Source organism: Amphiura filiformis, chromosome 1 (genome assembly GCF_039555335.1).
Source record: "Amphiura filiformis chromosome 1, Afil_fr2py, whole genome shotgun sequence".
NCBI lineage: Eukaryota > Metazoa > Echinodermata > Ophiuroidea > Amphilepidida > Amphiuridae > Amphiura > Amphiura filiformis.
The window spans coordinates 86993247-87011384 of record NC_092628.1 but is presented as its reverse complement, the minus strand read 5'-3'; the positions used below and the strand labels follow the sequence as shown (position 1 = coordinate 87011384).

Genomic DNA, 18138 nt, shown 5'->3' with positions numbered 1-18138 from the left:
CAGATATCCTGTTTTTGTCTAGAAATATGGTCTTTGGCAAGACAGTTATTTATAGCAACTCTATATTTTTCTATAATTTGTCAGAAGTATGAAATAATATAACAATTTTCAAAGAAAAATATCCAAAAGCTATTGCAACAAAAACAAACACTACATAATGCGTCATTGTGCAGATCGTTACTGTTTTTTGTTTTGTTGCATCTATTAAATCTATTAAAAAGTTGGAAAGTTGCTCTAGTCCTTTTGGCTTCCTCAACACAGTAGCATCTGTGTGTGTGTCTCAAGATTAAAGGCGGCGTATTTTGCGACGCATCGCGCGCTACAAATATATCAACGTTGACCGTGCGTGTATCACACACAAACGGTACTGTCTTGAGGAAGCCACATAAAACAGTTACTTCCTTTTAGCAGCAAAAATTCATTGGAGCTAACAACCATAGACACATTCCTTGTCTCATATAATATTGTGTTGTTCTACCCGTATCTGGTGGGAAAGCACATGTGTGTTTGACAAAGCCCAAGGTATTGTGACCCCAACTGTAGAGACTGGTTATTATAGCCCCAAGTTATTGTTCTTTTTAACATGCAATATTTGTATTCAAAATATTTCAATTGAATTTCAGCTCGATTTTTAAATCAATGCAGAGAGCTATAAGTAGTAGGGGTTTATACCTTCATAGCTTTGACAGCATTAGTCATACATTCTATCAAATTGGAAGAGATTTCATGTGTAAAATAGGGTGTTCTCACTAACTTTATTCCAAATGTCAAATGTGTTGTTCTTGGAAACACTGCATATTTATTTTCAAAATATGAAACTTAATGTCAAGCTAATTTGATTCATACCAAAACTGCTAGAGGAATTAGGAAATGAATATTATCTTCACAGTTTCAGTTTTCAAGAAAATTAGTCATGATATCATATGAATTTCAACTGATTTATTTCTCATAGGAGCTTAGTAGTGAATTGTATCCTAATTTCCTAAATGTCGGAAGAGTTGTTCTTATCGCTTGCCATTATGTATTTAACACAATGCCATCATTATTCATTTGAGAATCTAGATACTAAGTATGTTCATAATACCTATTGGAATTAGTTTGAATCCTATAGATTAGCAATGGGATTATGTGTAACTATGTTGGGATGTATAAGTAGGGGTGGACCAATGTGTGCAAAAAGTACAGTCATCTACTGTAACTTGGTACACATACCTGACAAAATTGTGGCAAAGCTAGTGACATGCCCTATATAATAGATTTGACTTGCTGTGTATTTTGAGCGATTAGGTTTGCCTCATATATAATGCAGATAGCAGAGACCTATATTAATTATGAAACTGTCAGCAGAGAGTACAATTTGTTATCTTAAAATTTTCAATATTCTGGACATGGAAGCAGATAATGTACTTTCATCTCAATGGGCCCTGTGGTTCTTATATTTGTTAAAAATAGAACAAAACTTTATGCATAGAATTGACCTTTTTGGTAAATTCCATAAGCCTTTGCGAGTACACCTGAGATGTTGTCATTTGACGTCACACCAATTTGCAATGCGCAGTAACGATGTTCGCCAAACGATGTGCGCATCGGTCTGACGCGTACTGATGTCAAATGACGACATCTCGGGTGTACTCGCAAAGGCTTATGGGATTTACCGAAAAGGTCAATTGCAAGTGCAATATTTGAATTGAGCTATTCCAGTTGAAACCCATACACCTCCTGTGGAAGATATGACCTTAATCTCCCACACAGGGGGTGTATATTTCAAATGGAGTCACCCATTCAGACTATTTTTATGATCCACTTTTCTGCTATGAGTGTGATGGTAGTTTCAGCTATCATAACTTGTCATTTGGTATTGATAATTGTTTTACAAGTTTACATATTAATATTAGTAAAATATTTTTCTTTAGGATGTGAACCTCACTTGTACTTGAATCATATCTAAATCCATCCTGTCTCTTTCAAATTAATACTATAGTAACCCTTAACTAACACCTGTGGTAAAGAAAACTGATTATAAATTTCAATTATATGTTTTGATTAAAAACAAGGTAAAGCAGTCAAAGTTATACTTTCATTTCTTTCATTTTATTTTGAAAGTAGATTATGTCCACAATTTGTGTTAATCTTATTTTTGAAAACTTGTTTGAAATAATATGCAATGATTTTGACGAAGTGTCTATATCACAAGCACATACTGCTAAATGTAACAAATTGAAAATGAAAAGGGACAGTTTTGATTAGTACTTGTTTCAAATTCAAAAGATAATTAATGCATAAGTTAAATGTTTTCTTGCTCAGATACAAGGTAGTCGACACAGAAGATGTACCTCTTTGTACTCAGAAGAGTATCGAAAACGAATGTTTAAAATCGGCCAGATGATGCCTGTGATTTGTGGTGGTAAATTCTTTTGTTTTTTATCTCTTTGTTTTAACCATTTCACCATTGAATGCTTTGGCAAGTCTGTCCGCCTGTGTATTGTGGTGTGGTTCATCTAGTGGCTTAACATTCAGTCATCTGTATGGGTCAAAGTAGGGGTTAAGAGGGTTACTCACTTAATTGCTCAAATTATTAGATTACTCTAACAAATGATTAGATTACTCTAGAATGTTGGTGTCATGGTTGTGACTCATTTTAATTAGTCGTACACAAATTTCTCACATAAATATTGTTACGGTTACTCATTTGGTAATGGTGCTCACACATAGAGAGTTAGTCTTACATAGATAACTCATTTAGATGTTGGTGTTATGGTTACTCATATAAATATTGTTGCTAAGGTTACTCATTTGGTAATGTTACTCACTTTGTTTTCTTAGTTTGTGGCTCATTTAATTAGTTGAACTTAGATAACTCGCATAGATATTGGTGTTATGGTTACTCAGATAAATATTGATGCTAAGGTTACTCATTTACTCAAACATAGAAAGTTTATTACTCACTTTTGTTTTGTTAGTTTGTGGCTCATTTACTTAGTCATACATAGATAACTCACATAGATGTTGATGTTATGGTTACTCATTTGGTGGTGAATACTCATGTAGAAACTTAGTCAGTGGAACAGTAACACTCAAGTATATGTCTTGTTTAAATGTTACTTGTGGATAAACTTGCTCACTAAATTACCCATAAATACACACCCATTGTTTGGTATTACCACATTTTGAAAGCATTTTAAGTATCATCTCACTATGTAGAGCATTCTCTGACATATTGGTGTTGTGGTTCTTGTAGGGGCTGTATTATGTTCTATAGATGTGTTGAGTAGATGTTACTGAAGAATGTTAACTCACTTACTCAACTGAATTCATATGTTGATGGTAATGGTTTGTTTTTGATTGTGTGGAAATTAATCTATTACTCATACTTTCTACTCGCTTAAGTATTCCTATATTGTTTCATTGTGTCACATGATTACTGGACAACTTACATCATCACTAGGTTTTGAGGAGATATGATACTCATAAAGATCACCTGTCCATTATGTAGATAGCTTACGGCACATTCTCCGCTAAAGTTTTCAAAATGCCAAATCCGTGTCGCCTCACTCAAGTCGTATTCAGACTTGTTTCATCCAAAAGAAATGACTTTATTAATACAAATTTTAATTGAACACTTTATCGGAGAATGTACCTTAGATGTTGGTATAATGGTAAATGTTCTGGCTATGTTGTTTTGGATCATCTTACGGTATGCTGTTATTATGGAAAACTAATGATGTTGGTGCTGTAGTGTGTGTTTGGTGTCTCATTTGATCCAAGTATGTATGAAAGCAATAATATGATACCAATGTAGTAAACAATTCATCACCCACAGACAGACTAAGCTACTCTTCACTCCTGGTTCATTTTTAGTGTGCGATATGCTTTTCTGCAAACGATCAAGAACTTCAGCTTTAGTGCTGAATAAACTGAACCATATTGTTGATTGAATGTAATATTCATTATGCACTGCTATGTGTAAAATGTTTAGCCAGGTGCAACAGGTGCAGGGATTGTATGACTGGGACATATCCATTTAAAAGATAACTGATAGTTAATGTCACACTGATCATCTCCATTACAACAGATATAACTCATCTAGTGTGGTATATGTTATCACTTCACTTGGTAGCTTACATAGATGCACTTTTAGGATGTAGTTCACCTGGTTGGTAACTAAGGCTGGCATTTTCGGTCGGGTAAACGGGTACCGCCTGAGATTACATTACCGGGTAGGAAATACCCTCCCGGGTACCTGAATTCAAAAAAAAAAAAAAAAAAAATTTTTTTTTTTTTTTTTTTTTCAAGTTGTTTATTTTTCGGTTTTGTAGTGTCCCTGGACCTAGACCTAAATGCTAGGATCATTCATGGTTGACCTAAAAAAAAAAAAAAAAAAAAAAAAAAAAATTCAAGATATTTTGTTATTTTTTAATATGAAAATTGATAATTTGTATTCATGTCATAGTCTATTAATGATTTCAAAATGCATTCAAATTCAATACATTTTGAAATCATTAATAGACTATGACATGAATACAAATTATCAATTTTCATATAAAAAATAACAAAATATCTTGAATTTTTTTTTTTTTTTTTTTTTTTTAGGTCAACCATGAATGATCCTGGCATTTAGGTCTAGGTCCAGAGACACTACAAAACCGAAAAATAAAAAAAAAAAAAAAAAATAAAAATTTTTTTTTTTTTTTTTTTTTTTTTTTACAATTTTGGTTACCCTTTTACCCGCAAGAAAATTGCGGCGGGTACCCGGGTACAAAATTACCCGAAAATGCCAGGCCTATTGGTAACTGGTATCAGTAACTGTAATAGCATTGGGCTATTCCAGTTAAATTCCATACACCCCCGTGGAAGATGAGCTTAAATCTCTCGCACAGAGGGTGTAGATTTCAAATGGAGTCACCCATTCAGGTAATCCCATTTGAAATTCTCACTCCCTGTGTGGAAGTTAAGGGTCATGTCTTCCATACAGTTTGTCCACTCTGAAGTACAAAGTGACAACGCGCGCGTATACAGCGCATGAACAGTGCGTAGTGCTGCGTCTCTGCTGCAGGTATGCGTGCCTTCAAAGTCGGCACAATGTGTCCGTCCGCGTCGGTACTTTGTACTTCAGAGTAGACTGACTGTAGGTAGTGTATGGATTTCAACTGGAATAGCCCATTGATTCTGTATGGTATTGGATGTGTTCATAGAATCAATGATATTGGTTAGGAAGGCTAGGCCTACACCTTGGAAATGTCAGTTGCTTAAATACTCAGCATGCACCTGATACAAGGTGATGATAATATCTGGAGAATGCATTTGGTAGTTTACTGACAACACACAAGACTTCCTGTCATTGCTGGAATTGTTCAGATAACATAGTGATGTGATTGCAAAGTAGGGTTTATGTCCTGTTTGTGTATGATTACTGTATGAAAATTAGGTTTTAAACTTAAGAATGCTGTCGGGTACTCTTAGTCATGAGTCAAACATAGCTTAAATATATAAATGAGCCAAAACTAGATATGTAGCCAGATTTAGAAGATAAACTAATCAATTAATTAATACTTTCCTGTATCAGGATAATTGACAAACTTAATTAATTAATCTTAGGTATTTTTGACATTTATTGTAAAGGGTTATTAACTATGTGACTTTCACTATTCAGCTAGTCATTCTTTCCAACACCAACAAATTTTGACATATTTGATTAGCAATTCCAAGAGATTTAAGACATGATATGGTAATGGGTACACTAATTTTGCGTTTGCAGCTTTTCACTGTCAGTGATATGTGGTATCCTTGATATTTAATCATATCCCCAAGAAATCCATATATGCTTGTGTTTTGTTTGCATATATTTATTGTAGTGACACACAGGCTTTGCTGCATCTTCCCACATCATAAACTTCCATACCCTTAACATTGGCTGATTTCTTCCACTGAATATGTCCAATTTCCTCTGGGAGGTGATTGACGCTGGCTCTTTTAACACACTATTGATTAGTTCAGTGTTTGTGTATTTGTCTGCAATGTCCATCAATTTTTGAAGTGAACTGCTCTTGTGCATTGCTAGCTTGTTACAGAGGCCGTGTAGGTGCTTTTCTGTCAAATTGTTTGATAAAAATGTTTTTAGATCAAGTGTGCAAGAAGTTGTCTGGCTGTTGTAGTCAAGTTTTAAAAGCTGGATGTCCAAGCGCTGACTAAATTTGTCGAAAGTAACTGGTTTTCGACCTGAAATTTAGGTTTTCAGATCAGCCATCAAAATACAAAATGTACTGGAGTACACTATTTTTCCCCAATTTTACAAATAGTGAGAATAAGGGTTATGCAAACTCTTAAGAGATTTACTCTCAGTTTCATGTTCACTATGGTCAGACTGATGTGCTTTGAAAGAATGTATAATTAGGGTTATTAGATGTAAATGTATTTAAAAGGGAAAATAATACTTATTTAGGCAAATATAATAATAATGGCTGAACATGCTGCAGATGATTTGGTGAATTTCAGTGGTGAATGGTTTTCATTTCTTTTTCATTCCTTTTATTTTTGTAAAAATTTCAGTGAGTTCATCATTTGCACGATCACAGGCATCATTTTAAAATCAAATCAATCCAGGGATGTATCAGACTTGCACCCTGAATAATCATTTCAGCCCACCCTCCCCCAGTTGCACTTCCAGTCCCCACCCCCAGGTAGTTGGTGTTTGGATATACCTAGTTGACTATACAATTTCAATCAATTCTGGCAAATATAAAATCATACCAATTTTGCTGGAATCAATTCTCATTCATTCTCTCATGAAATCATTTGCAATTTATTCAAATCTACTTGAAGAAATCATTTTATTTGTGTTTGATATAATTTGTATTATGATCTATCTAATCTGATTCTAAGCAAATTTTGGAAAAATAGAACCCCGCAAAATTAAACCAACAATAAACTTTGATTTTTGGTGTTCTCATTTTGCTGTATAAGTTTCAATCAATCAAGCACAATGAACATGTGATAGCTGAACATTATCCACCATAGGGAGTAGATATGCAGTAGCCCTTGAAATGAAACATTATTACATGGATATTGTTTAGATTAACTCTAAGAGGGCAAAAAAAGCCAAACACTAGCATCTCATTCCTTTTTAAAAAGGGTAAAATTGACACTATATTGTTAGGGGCTAATTGTAAAAAACATCATTATTTATTAAATACCTCATTTGTTACATGCTTTAAACAGAACAGTTAGATCATATACAAATTATGTCATACTTCAAGACAAAATTAATCCACTTCATCCAAAAAACAACCGTTTTTAATTTTATACAGCAAAAGCAAAAAAAATCCCCAAATGCAATTAACTTACCGTATTGTTTGTAATAAACGCCCCGGGGGCGTTGCATTCTTCCAAAAGGGGGGCGTTTATTGGAAGTGAATTGTCAGTGAAAAAAGCTTAAAAATCATGTTCAATTTCCCGATGGTGCTCCTATTAAAAGGAGGGACTCACACTATACATGATGGCGGCGCCCACGGAAAATGATATTTTCGTGAGGAATACAACAAAATTACAACTGTAAGTGCATGGAATTAGTGAAATTCTACCATAATTAGGCAATGAAATGGATGGGAATTGAGTCATAATAGGTTTTGTCCACTCAATTTAGCGATTCTGACAGACATGACTGATGCAAGTTTTAAGCTTACCTACACGATATGTCATGGAAATGTTCGCATTTTTGTCAATTTTTCACAGAAAAATTGGAGGGGGGGGGCGTTTATTAGAGGGGGAGCGTTTATTACAAACAATACGGTATATGGTTAGGATTAGAATTTGAGGTGGCATGATTCAAGCTGATCCAACCAAAGTCACCACAATTTAATGGACCATTTTGATTTTATTGTGAACTTTTAATGGAAAAACATCTCAAAACAAGCTTGAACATTACTTTGAAAAAATGGTGTCACTGTCAAGTGAAAAAATATTGTTGTCTTTACCCTATCTGAAAACAAAGAGGATATTAGTGTCTGGCTTGTATGATATCAGCTGAGTGTGTACCCCATCCATACACAAGTATACTAATCAATTTTGTTTTCTTTCCTCTCTCTTCTCAACTTCTTTCCATCCATCTGTGGTGCTACTATAGGATTGCCTACGTTTAATCATAGTCTTCCAAACTTCATGCAAATTCCCATGTGGTAAATGACAATAACTATATATGTGTTATCTGTTGTAGTGTAGATGTGTGTTTTTACTCTAATTTTAATATAAATGAAGCAGATGCCAGCAGTACTCTTTAACATCAGCTGAAAAGAAATCCATGGCTTTATTCCAATAAGCAATATCCTTACATAGGTGTGACAAAAAACTGTTGACAGAATGGCACATTATATTTAAGTTATGACAGCCCTTTAATTGACATATTAGTGTGTTTCTATTGGGACCTGACATTTTACAATATGTTCTGGGTAAAATCATTTGGTTCAATAAAAACAGACATCCTCAGCTATCGGCTATTAGATAACTAGTACATGTATGGGTAAGAAGTTTCTTGGGATCTAGTCCTTCCAGAGGAAGGATAATGCTCTGGAAGGATAACGCCAGAGACATTTTTCAGTTACCATCAATAGATTTGATTTTGCCTCATTACCCATGCCCCAAGAGAAAGTCGCTCCAATTCATTGCTAACTTTGCATGTGAGCGTTAACAAGCTGTAGATATCGCAGTTGATTTGTCAAAAAACCAATAAAAAAAACCGAAACAAAGAAACTTCTGGATACCTAATAGAACACTCTATATGTGAGGATATTGCTAATCCATATTACAAATAGGAATGTCAACCCTGAAGTGGGAGTAGTTCAGGATGTTGCCCATGCATTAATTCAACCTGCAAATCTCATCTTGCTTATTAGAGCTTGTCACACCAGTATGGGTTTTAATATCAATGGGATCAAGAAGTATTTTGGACATGCTGTATTCTACATTGTTCCCTATTGAGTTGAAGGTGATACTCATGCTTATTTCACAGTTGACAGTATTGCAGCCCATGGTACTTACAAAAGCCAAAATAAGCTATACTCCCACGATACCAATGGCCAGCATTTGGCTGATACGGTTATCAGCGCAAACTGGAATGGAAGTGCAACCTTAAAGATGCATCACTGAATACTGAGAAATCTGAAACACACATTGAGGTCACCATCAACTTGGGATGAAACAAAATATACTCTTTGGTAATCACGCCATATGATGCTCATCAATCATGCTTATATAGTGCACTAAGGAAAAATGGTAGAAAGAGTAATAATTAGCAAGTGGGTGTTTGGCACATAAATAAATCAAAAGTTGTGCTATAAAAAGCACTGGCTTGACAGCATCTGCATGGTATGATTTGAAGACATCGATATCTCATCATGTTCTAGCGAGATGAGAGGCATCTATAGTTGCTGCTCAAAATATGTTTTCAGTTTGGTAATGTTTGACATGATCTGATCGGAGTGGGCCTAAGGAGACAATCTTGAAAATTGTGCTACCAATATTAATTCACTCAAAAACTAAACTTAATAAATATTGAAATGCCAACAGGTCTGTGTACTCAGTATCTTTATAATGAATATTTGTAATTTCAAATTTTTGTTGCTTTACTATCGATTTTCTACATAACACAATTTCATATTTCCTTCCCACAGCCTTAAGGTGGTTCTGGACCCATTTTGGAAGTGCTCTATTTATGTTTTAAACATATTAATTGAGTAGGGCAGAGAACACTGATCCATATGCCTTTTGTTTGAAGCTAATCGGACATACGGTTTTCATAATACATACATTTTAAATGTCTTTGTATTGTATTGTTTTTATCAATAATCAATACAGTTAATGAGCTAATATGACTTGAAAGTGCTCATTAATATGTAATTTTGCCAATATTTTGCTAAAATCAATGCATAAATGTTCATAACATTTTTATTTAACAGAATATTGGTTTCAAACTTGGTCAAAGTGTTCCTAATGACTTCCAGATAATTTATGCATAATTAATGAGCTAGCCGCCCTAATTTGCATAATTAATTAGCATTTATGCAAATTAGCTCATTAATTATGCAAATATGCAAATGAAATGCTTCACTATATAATACATTAGAACATATTAGAAACACTTTGACCAAGTTTCAGGGCAAAAGTATGCAAAATAAAAGTACCATGAACATTTATGCATTGATTTTTAGCAAAATATTGGAAAAAATTACATATTAATGAGCCTTTACAGTCCTTTTAGCTCATTAACTATATTGATTATTGATAAAAACAATAAGATACAAAGAAAATATAATTTGATGTAGTATAGAAACCGTATGTCCGATTTGCTTCAAACAAAAGGCATATTGATTAGTGTACTTTACCCTACTCAATTAATCTGTTTAAAACATGCTCAAAGCATTTCCTTATTTCTAGAAAATGCATCCAATACCACCTTAAGGGAATCAGATCATGTCATACAAAGAGTCTTGAAACTTTTCAAACTTAGGCTTTTTGGATCACCAAGTTTGAGATGGTTGCTCAAGTAATCTAATTGATGCTAGACAAGTCCAAAATCAAAAAACTTATGTCTTTAATTTAGAGAATAAATTCAGAAAGCAGCTAATGCAGGTCACTCAGTTGCATGCATATGATGAATTGTATTTTACACATACATAAACAATGCACCAGCTTTAATATCAGATTTCATCCAGACTAAACAATATTTCAACCAAGCATGTTATTGTGTTAAGGGATTATTATTAATGTTGTATAGTTAGCTGTTTTCTCGCATGTTTTGTATTGCATTGGTCATATTTGAAACCTGATAAATTGAAGTTATTGTGTGATATGTGTAATGAAAATATCTATACGAGTTGTAATGGTGATAATATATTCAGGTGGTTTCAAATCAGACCAATGGAATTAACCCATGTTTGTGATGTGTTTCATATTCATAGTGATATTGTAACATAAATTGAAATGCTTTTGTGTCACAAATATGGTAAACGTGTATATTATAATCACTAAAATTGTTTAGCAATATTGTAGCAAATTGTATTGTGATCATAGTGTAAATAATTTGTGATTGACAGTCATAGTTTTGTATTTTTCTCACATTCTTGAAACTATTTCAAGTATAAGTTATTTCATTTCTTGCAATCATTTTCAAATAAGATTTCTTTCACATATTCACTCAAGATGAAACCCATTTGGTTTTGTAGCCCATGGACCTTAAAAAATGAAAATCCATGTACCCTCTATGGAAGACATAAGCTTAATCCTCTACACAGGGGCAAAGTTTTGAAATGTAGTCACCTATTCAAGTAACCTCATTTGAAAATCATACTCCCTGTGTGGAAGATAAGGGGCATGTCTTCCATTCGCCTTTTGCACAGATCGGCCATCCTGCAGAACGCATGCGCAAATTGTGCATATTTGTTGCTCATACAATTTTGTTTAAACATAAAACAAAATTGATCTGGTATATTGAAGGGAGCACTCAGACAGTTGTCCCTTGAAAATTTCTGTAGGGGGTGCTTAATTATTAGGGGAGGGTGCCACTGCCAATTAGGTCAAACGTGGTACTTGTGGAAAAATACAAATAATTGACTGTTAATCAAGTTGTTGCATTTATGATGTTTCAGTGAAGTTTCATAACACCCTTGTGAGAACCCTACCATCCATTAATGTTACCCTGTTCACGTATTGCACTACAGGTGATAATAAGAGAGCACAGTCACACCACCACCACAGCACTAGTGTATGTGTCAAGTCAATGCATGAATGCATGAAATATTGTGTTGTTGTCAAGCATGTGTCATTGAAAGAACAGAGAAGAATGTGAAGGTACACAGAAAGACTCCTTTGTAGAGGTACTCCTGTGGTATACCTTGGGAGTACCTTACAACAATTACTGGACTAGAACAAGATTACACCAGGGGTACCTCTTCGGGGTACCTCTTTGTGTGGTAAAACTACCTGCAAGCTTGAATTGGTTAAGTTTGAGGTACCACTATGTTTTAAACTATATAGCAGTTGTGGTACCCCAGAGGCACTTACCTCGGTTCCGACCTGTAACTTTGTAACTAAGGGGGCCAGTACTTACACACAGAAAAGGGGCATTTTGGGTTAATGGGGGATACATCCTGTGACATAAAAATGTCTCCGCATCTAAGAATTCATCAAAAGCAGTCTGGTGTGAATCTGTATACTTTGGTTTACATCAAGTTCAGTAGTGACATCAATGTTTGTAATTGCAATTGCACCGCGATTTGATATTGTGACCAGCAAAATACATCACTACCGAACTTTACGTGAACGAACGTTTAGCAACCTCTTCAAAGTACACAACTTGAATTTGTATCCATAATGATATTTTTTTATACTTGCAAAATTTGTCCTTCAAGATGCACACCCTTGTTACCATTGTTAACCATGCAATTCTTGAAGGACAGACTGGATACTGGACACTAATATTTGTAGTGTTCTTACTAAATCTATATGAATGAAAAACCCAAGCTATCCCCCTCTGTATGAAAGTTAAGTTATTGCTTATTAAACTTCCTACATGAATAAGGAACAAGATACATAAAATTGATTCAAGGAGAGTCTGTGGTTTTTGCTTCACATCTCCACATCCTATATATGTGAAGTTTTAATAGACTAGCGGGATACCCGCGCTACGCGCGGGTCCCCGCTAGATGAGTAAATGGGAGCGTTCACTATACAGGAAGAATTACTGGACAGGTAGAATCATCAAAAAGATACATTTTGATTTTTCGTTTCCATGTTATTTATTTATTTAAACCCGTTCCCATTTTTTTCTAAATCTGTTATTTGTTACATTTCCCTTTTAGCTTCATTTTTTATTTGCTGCTTGTGATTTCCCGCTTCCATGTTTTTTATTTAATTCTGTTATCATTATTATAGCTTCTTTTTTTCTTACATTTCCTGATTAGTTTCTTTCCTTCTTTGTTTCGTTTACGTTTCATTTAGTTAATTTAACCCGTTGGCCTAATTACTCGTACCTCTTTTGTCATTTTAATTTCATTTTTCTTTATAGTATAGGTCTACCGCTTCATTTTGTTTATACAACACACATATTTTTCCCGTATAACGCCCCTCTCAGAGCGTGTAGGCGCGGACGTGTTCATCTTTATCATAATCCCGTGACCCGTCCTTTCATTTTTATTTATTTTTCCTTCTTTCTGTATTATCATGTCCACTGGTCTCTGGCTCGCAAGTCGCGTGGTTTCTGCGCCGTTACTGCCGCGATTGGCGTAGTGCGATTACGCCATAGGCGACGCAGCGCTGCCTGCCAGCTGCAGTGACGAGCAGGCTGGTAACTGATTTTCATAACAAAAACCCGCTTTTACCCATATTTTCACTGTTTTTGCAGCCAATTCTTGACCGATTTCAACCAAATAAAGTCGAGGCAATTTCCGTATATTCCTCGATCTCCGTATGAATTTGGCGACATGTGGATCGAAACTGACGGAGCCTTTTACATAAACCACATACATACACACACACACACAACATTAGCCTATTTATAGTAAGATACTAAAACCAATTGCTATGCTTTACTTTGTGTATTCAGCTTTGTCCATCACCTCACCATTATCTGGCAATGTTTCCTGTTGCAGTCCTTCAACCACTAATTTGGTTCTAATGGGCTATTCCAGTTGAAATCCATACACCCCCTATGGAAGACTTTAATCTCCAGTCCCACATAAATGTTGATTTCATTTGAAATGTGCACTCCTTGTGTGGAAGATTAAGGTCATGTCTTCCACAAGGGGTGTATGAATTTCTGCTGGAACAGCCCAATGTGTGATATCCCAAACAGTATAAATCTTTTTGAGTGTTTGTACTTTACGACTGATTACTGAAATAATTGATCTAAATGGTAAAAAGTTGTTCCTTTTTTGTTTCAAATCTTTATCTTGTGAAATGTATTCATAAATTAAGTGTTGAATTTCAATATCTTTTTCAAATTTATGGCTATAGAGTGTAAACACTGAAATAGTCGTTTGTTTTATCAGGCATTGTTAAAATGCATTTTGAAACTCATCTTTTATTATTTGTATGGTTTGGTTGTCTGTTTTGAGACTATTTCTCAAAATTACATGTTCTAAAGTTGGTACAAAGCCATTTCAAAATTATAGGTATATTGAATTGACTTGTTTTATTTTGGAATTGGAGTAAATCTTCCTATAATTGTGATTCTGAAGTACCATATTCAACCTAATTAGAGCCCCTCCCTAATTAGTGCCCATGTGAGCTTCTAATTTGCATATGTTTTAGCACCCCATTCAATGCACTTGAAAGTAAAACATTGCTAAATGAGTTGTTCTATCATGGGTATTATGTAGATTTTTTTGGAAGTATAAAATTGTTTTGTGTGACAAAATGTCCAGATTGACTCTCAAAATGTGGTGATTATTAAACACCCCTTGGCCTTAGGATGACTTGAGTGCTTGGGATGTTTATTAGGTTTAATACAGTAATGATTTTACATTGCCTCCTGAGATTTAAGGAAAGTCATTCATTCACATTTCACTTTCACCAACAGCAGTAGCCATACCCCATTTAACCACTGTGTAAACTTAGGGATGTAAAAATACAGGACCCTTGTTGCTTTATACTGAAATAAACAGTCACAACCAGGATCAGTCTCAATTATATCAAGCAAGTGGTTTGGAATAATCATACAGCTTCTTTTTCAATGTGGCCTCTCTGCTACAAGGCTTGGGTCTACGCATGAATACACAAACACCTGAGTCCAACACTCGCATAATCAAGCTAATGTGCCTGCTAAAAATCCTCACTATAAATATTTATATGTAACTTTATTTATACACTACTATTTATATGTTACTTTAATATGTCTGTTTTATTCCTTTAACTGTATAAAATGTTTTGATGTTTGCATGATGAAATAATGCATTTTGGTGAATGATTGATACATCACTTTGTCTGTTAAGTTTCATATGATGTAGACAAAGAAATTACCACTCACTGTTGGAACATTATATTTCCTTTGATGGATTGAGTTGGTGCTACTTGTGTTACATGTTACATGTCTGTGCCATCTCTTTCATGTGAAAACTGTAACACGGGTAACACAAAACTAGTCGAGGAAATATTCTTAATCTTTAATTCCAATGTGTGTTGAAATTTTAGAAACAATAGAAAACAGATTTGGTTTAGGGTAGCTAATTTTCACAAAACATTAAGCACTTCACTGTACATGATCCATATTTATTCATAATCAATATTTATGCATCCATATTCCTCATTTGAAACTTGTTTGATAAAAATATATGCTATTTGACTTTTATGTAGACCCATTTGTATTCTGATGAAAAAAAACCCATCATGATAAACTCCTCATAATTGCAGATAAAGAGTTTGTGCTGAATTTGACATGATTCAAGGCAAAAGTTTCACATGGCTTGTGAGTTCGTTCATGGCTTCAGATAGCTTTTAGTTTCTTGTATGTTTACCAATTAACTGCCAAATAAATTTGCATGACTGATAAATGCGGAATGAAACCAGTGATTTTTTAAATCAATAATTTAATCACACTTGTTCTGGTAGTGTCAATGGTGTCTTATTTCCTTTCAATTGAATCTTAATTGAGTGGCACTAATTTCAAATTGCTCCAAGCTCAATATAATGAGGTCGTAGGTTGACACACAAATTAAATCAGATGAGCAAAAGTGCAGAAAATATAATTCAAGTAAATGCAGGGTATTTGATTTAGCCTGAGCAATTTGACAACTGTGAAGCACACCAACTCTTATTTTGTGCATGCGATAGGAAGTTTAGTAGACTCAAAATCGTCAACAGATGGCAGTATTCCGTTTAATGAAAAGTAAAGGAAGGATGGGAAAATGTTATTTAAACTTTAGTTGTCAGGTAAATTGGTACTATGCTTGGTTGAAGAAATGCAATTATTGAATTAAACATGTAAAGAATGCCACGAAAATATTAAATGTTCTTAACAAGTATTTATCAAACAAGTTTCAAATGTAATTTTATATGACAAGTTGAAACTTTTGAATCCTAACCTCTAACATTTTTGGCATCATTTTATCTCTTCACAGCCAACAATCAGATATTGAAATTAATGCTGTGCAGGCATCACCCCATTATAAGAATGGCGGGACACCAGCCAAGTGCGGGAACGAATCGGAAGTGACGTCGGACCAAGAGGAAGGAAATGTCAACTCATCCATGCTAAAACGTAAGTCTGAAATTGATGAAGACAGGAGGAGATCGTCGTGCAAGACACCGGAAGAGAATCGCCGTCCATCAAGACAAATTCGTCTGGATTCTCAGTCACCGTTGGTTGCCAACATGGATCTGATGTCAGATGAAGAAGAAGATGGTGAAGAAAACTTTGGAAGTAATGGCCATCTGGCAGATGAATTGATGGATGACTCCATGCAGGATGATAGTACCTTTGATAGCGTCTGTTTGGAGGATAATAATGTGCAAGAAGAGACATAACAAGAGATACAGCTCTAATTGGGCTATTCCAGTTGAAATCCATACACCCCCTGTGGAAGATATGATCTTAATCTCCCACACAGGGAGTGTGAATTTCAAATGAGGCTTACCTGAATGGGCAACTCCATTCGAAATCTGCACCCACTGTTGAGATTAAGGTCATGCTTTCCATAGGGGGTGTATGGATTTCAACTGGAATAGCCCATTGTTGAATAGCATGATTGATAGTTAATTGACTAGATAGAAAACGGTTGCAGGATGTGTGTGGAAAGCTGCAGTGCATGGAGACATACATATATGGGAATTATAGTGACCAGGAAACCAGATGTGTACAACATGGATATTGGTTGTCTTTATTTATATTAAGGTTCACAATGTTTGAATTGCCAAGTTGAATGATTTATATGTGTGTGAAACAATTATGTTGAGCCAAAGTTGAATGTACATTGGTTAGTATTAAAAGTTTGGGTCCAATTACATAAATGTAAGCTGTAAGTACTGAAAGTCATAGTACCGTACTGACGCGAGTATAGTCCCACCCCGTTTTGGGGTGAACATTTTTTTTATTTTTTCAGTTTTGTAGTGTCCCTGGACCTAGACCTAAATGCTAGGATCATTCATGGTTGACCTAAAAAAAATTTAAAAATTCAAGATGTTTTTTATTTTAATATGAAAATTGATAACTTGTATTCATGTCATACTCTATTAATGATTTCAAAATGCATTCAAATTCAATGCATTTTGAAATCATGAATACAAGTTATCAATTTTCATATTAAAAATACAAAACATCTTGAAAATTTGGGGGTGGGACTTTACTCGAAGGTGGGACTATACTCGCGTCAGTACGGTATATGGTTTATCAAACTAGTTTGTTTGGCTTATAATTGGTAAAAATTATTTGGTTTTTGTTACTGCATGTGTCAATATAGTTGCAACATACACTCACATAAATTCACACCAGTGCGTGCCAGTCACACATTATGCAAGAAGGGTAAGTGTTGCACTCAATTGCGTCCACGCCATCCTATATCAATACACAATATTACAAGTTTTTTCATCAGTTATAAGCCGAACAAACTATAGGTTGGTAGACTTCCATGGGGCCCACATACATATGATAAAAGAAATTTGATAAACCCTCTAACGTTTTGTTGAATTGTCATGATGATTTTGGTACTTACCATGCTTACTTTGGCATGCATAGCATGACTTGGTGACATCAGGTCTAAATCTTGGCACATTTGTGGAATGTAATCATCCAGCACAGCTGGGGTGTAAGTCACTGGTTGTACTTCTTGAGTCACTGAATGTACACATTCTTTCACACATAAAGTTGAAAATATTATTAGTTATTATCTACAGTCTTGTGCCATTTTCCATGAAGCTGGAGGCTGAATGGTATGTAGCACCAGAAAGTAAATATTTTCCAATATTTCATGAGAAAAAAGCAGAGGGCATCAATTGAGTCTGTTAGTGGATGTCAGGGATTGAGTTTTGAAAATAACAGGCGTGCTACAAATCGCACTTCTGGAAATGTTAAGGTGAGCTGTTAGGCGTGCTATTGAATTACACTCAATAAGAAGTTTGAATCGAGGTATGCTATAAATCACACCCGGCAAGGCAATT

General features: G+C 34.7%; 1 protein-coding gene across 4 annotated transcripts in view; it reads left to right on the top strand.

The window, feature by feature from the left end:
- LOC140155882 (uncharacterized) overlaps positions 1–17015 on the top strand; it is an 85514-nt gene extending 68499 nt beyond the window's left edge. For all 4 annotated transcript variants that reach the window (XM_072178910.1, XM_072178893.1, XM_072178901.1 and 1 more), the window contains one exon: positions 16104–17015. In XM_072178910.1, the coding sequence (XP_072035011.1) occupies positions 16104–16509 (406 nt within the window). In that variant the 3' untranslated portion in view covers positions 16510–17015. The remainder of the gene's footprint in view (positions 1–16103) is intronic.
- The last annotated feature ends 1123 nt before the right edge of the window (positions 17016–18138 follow it).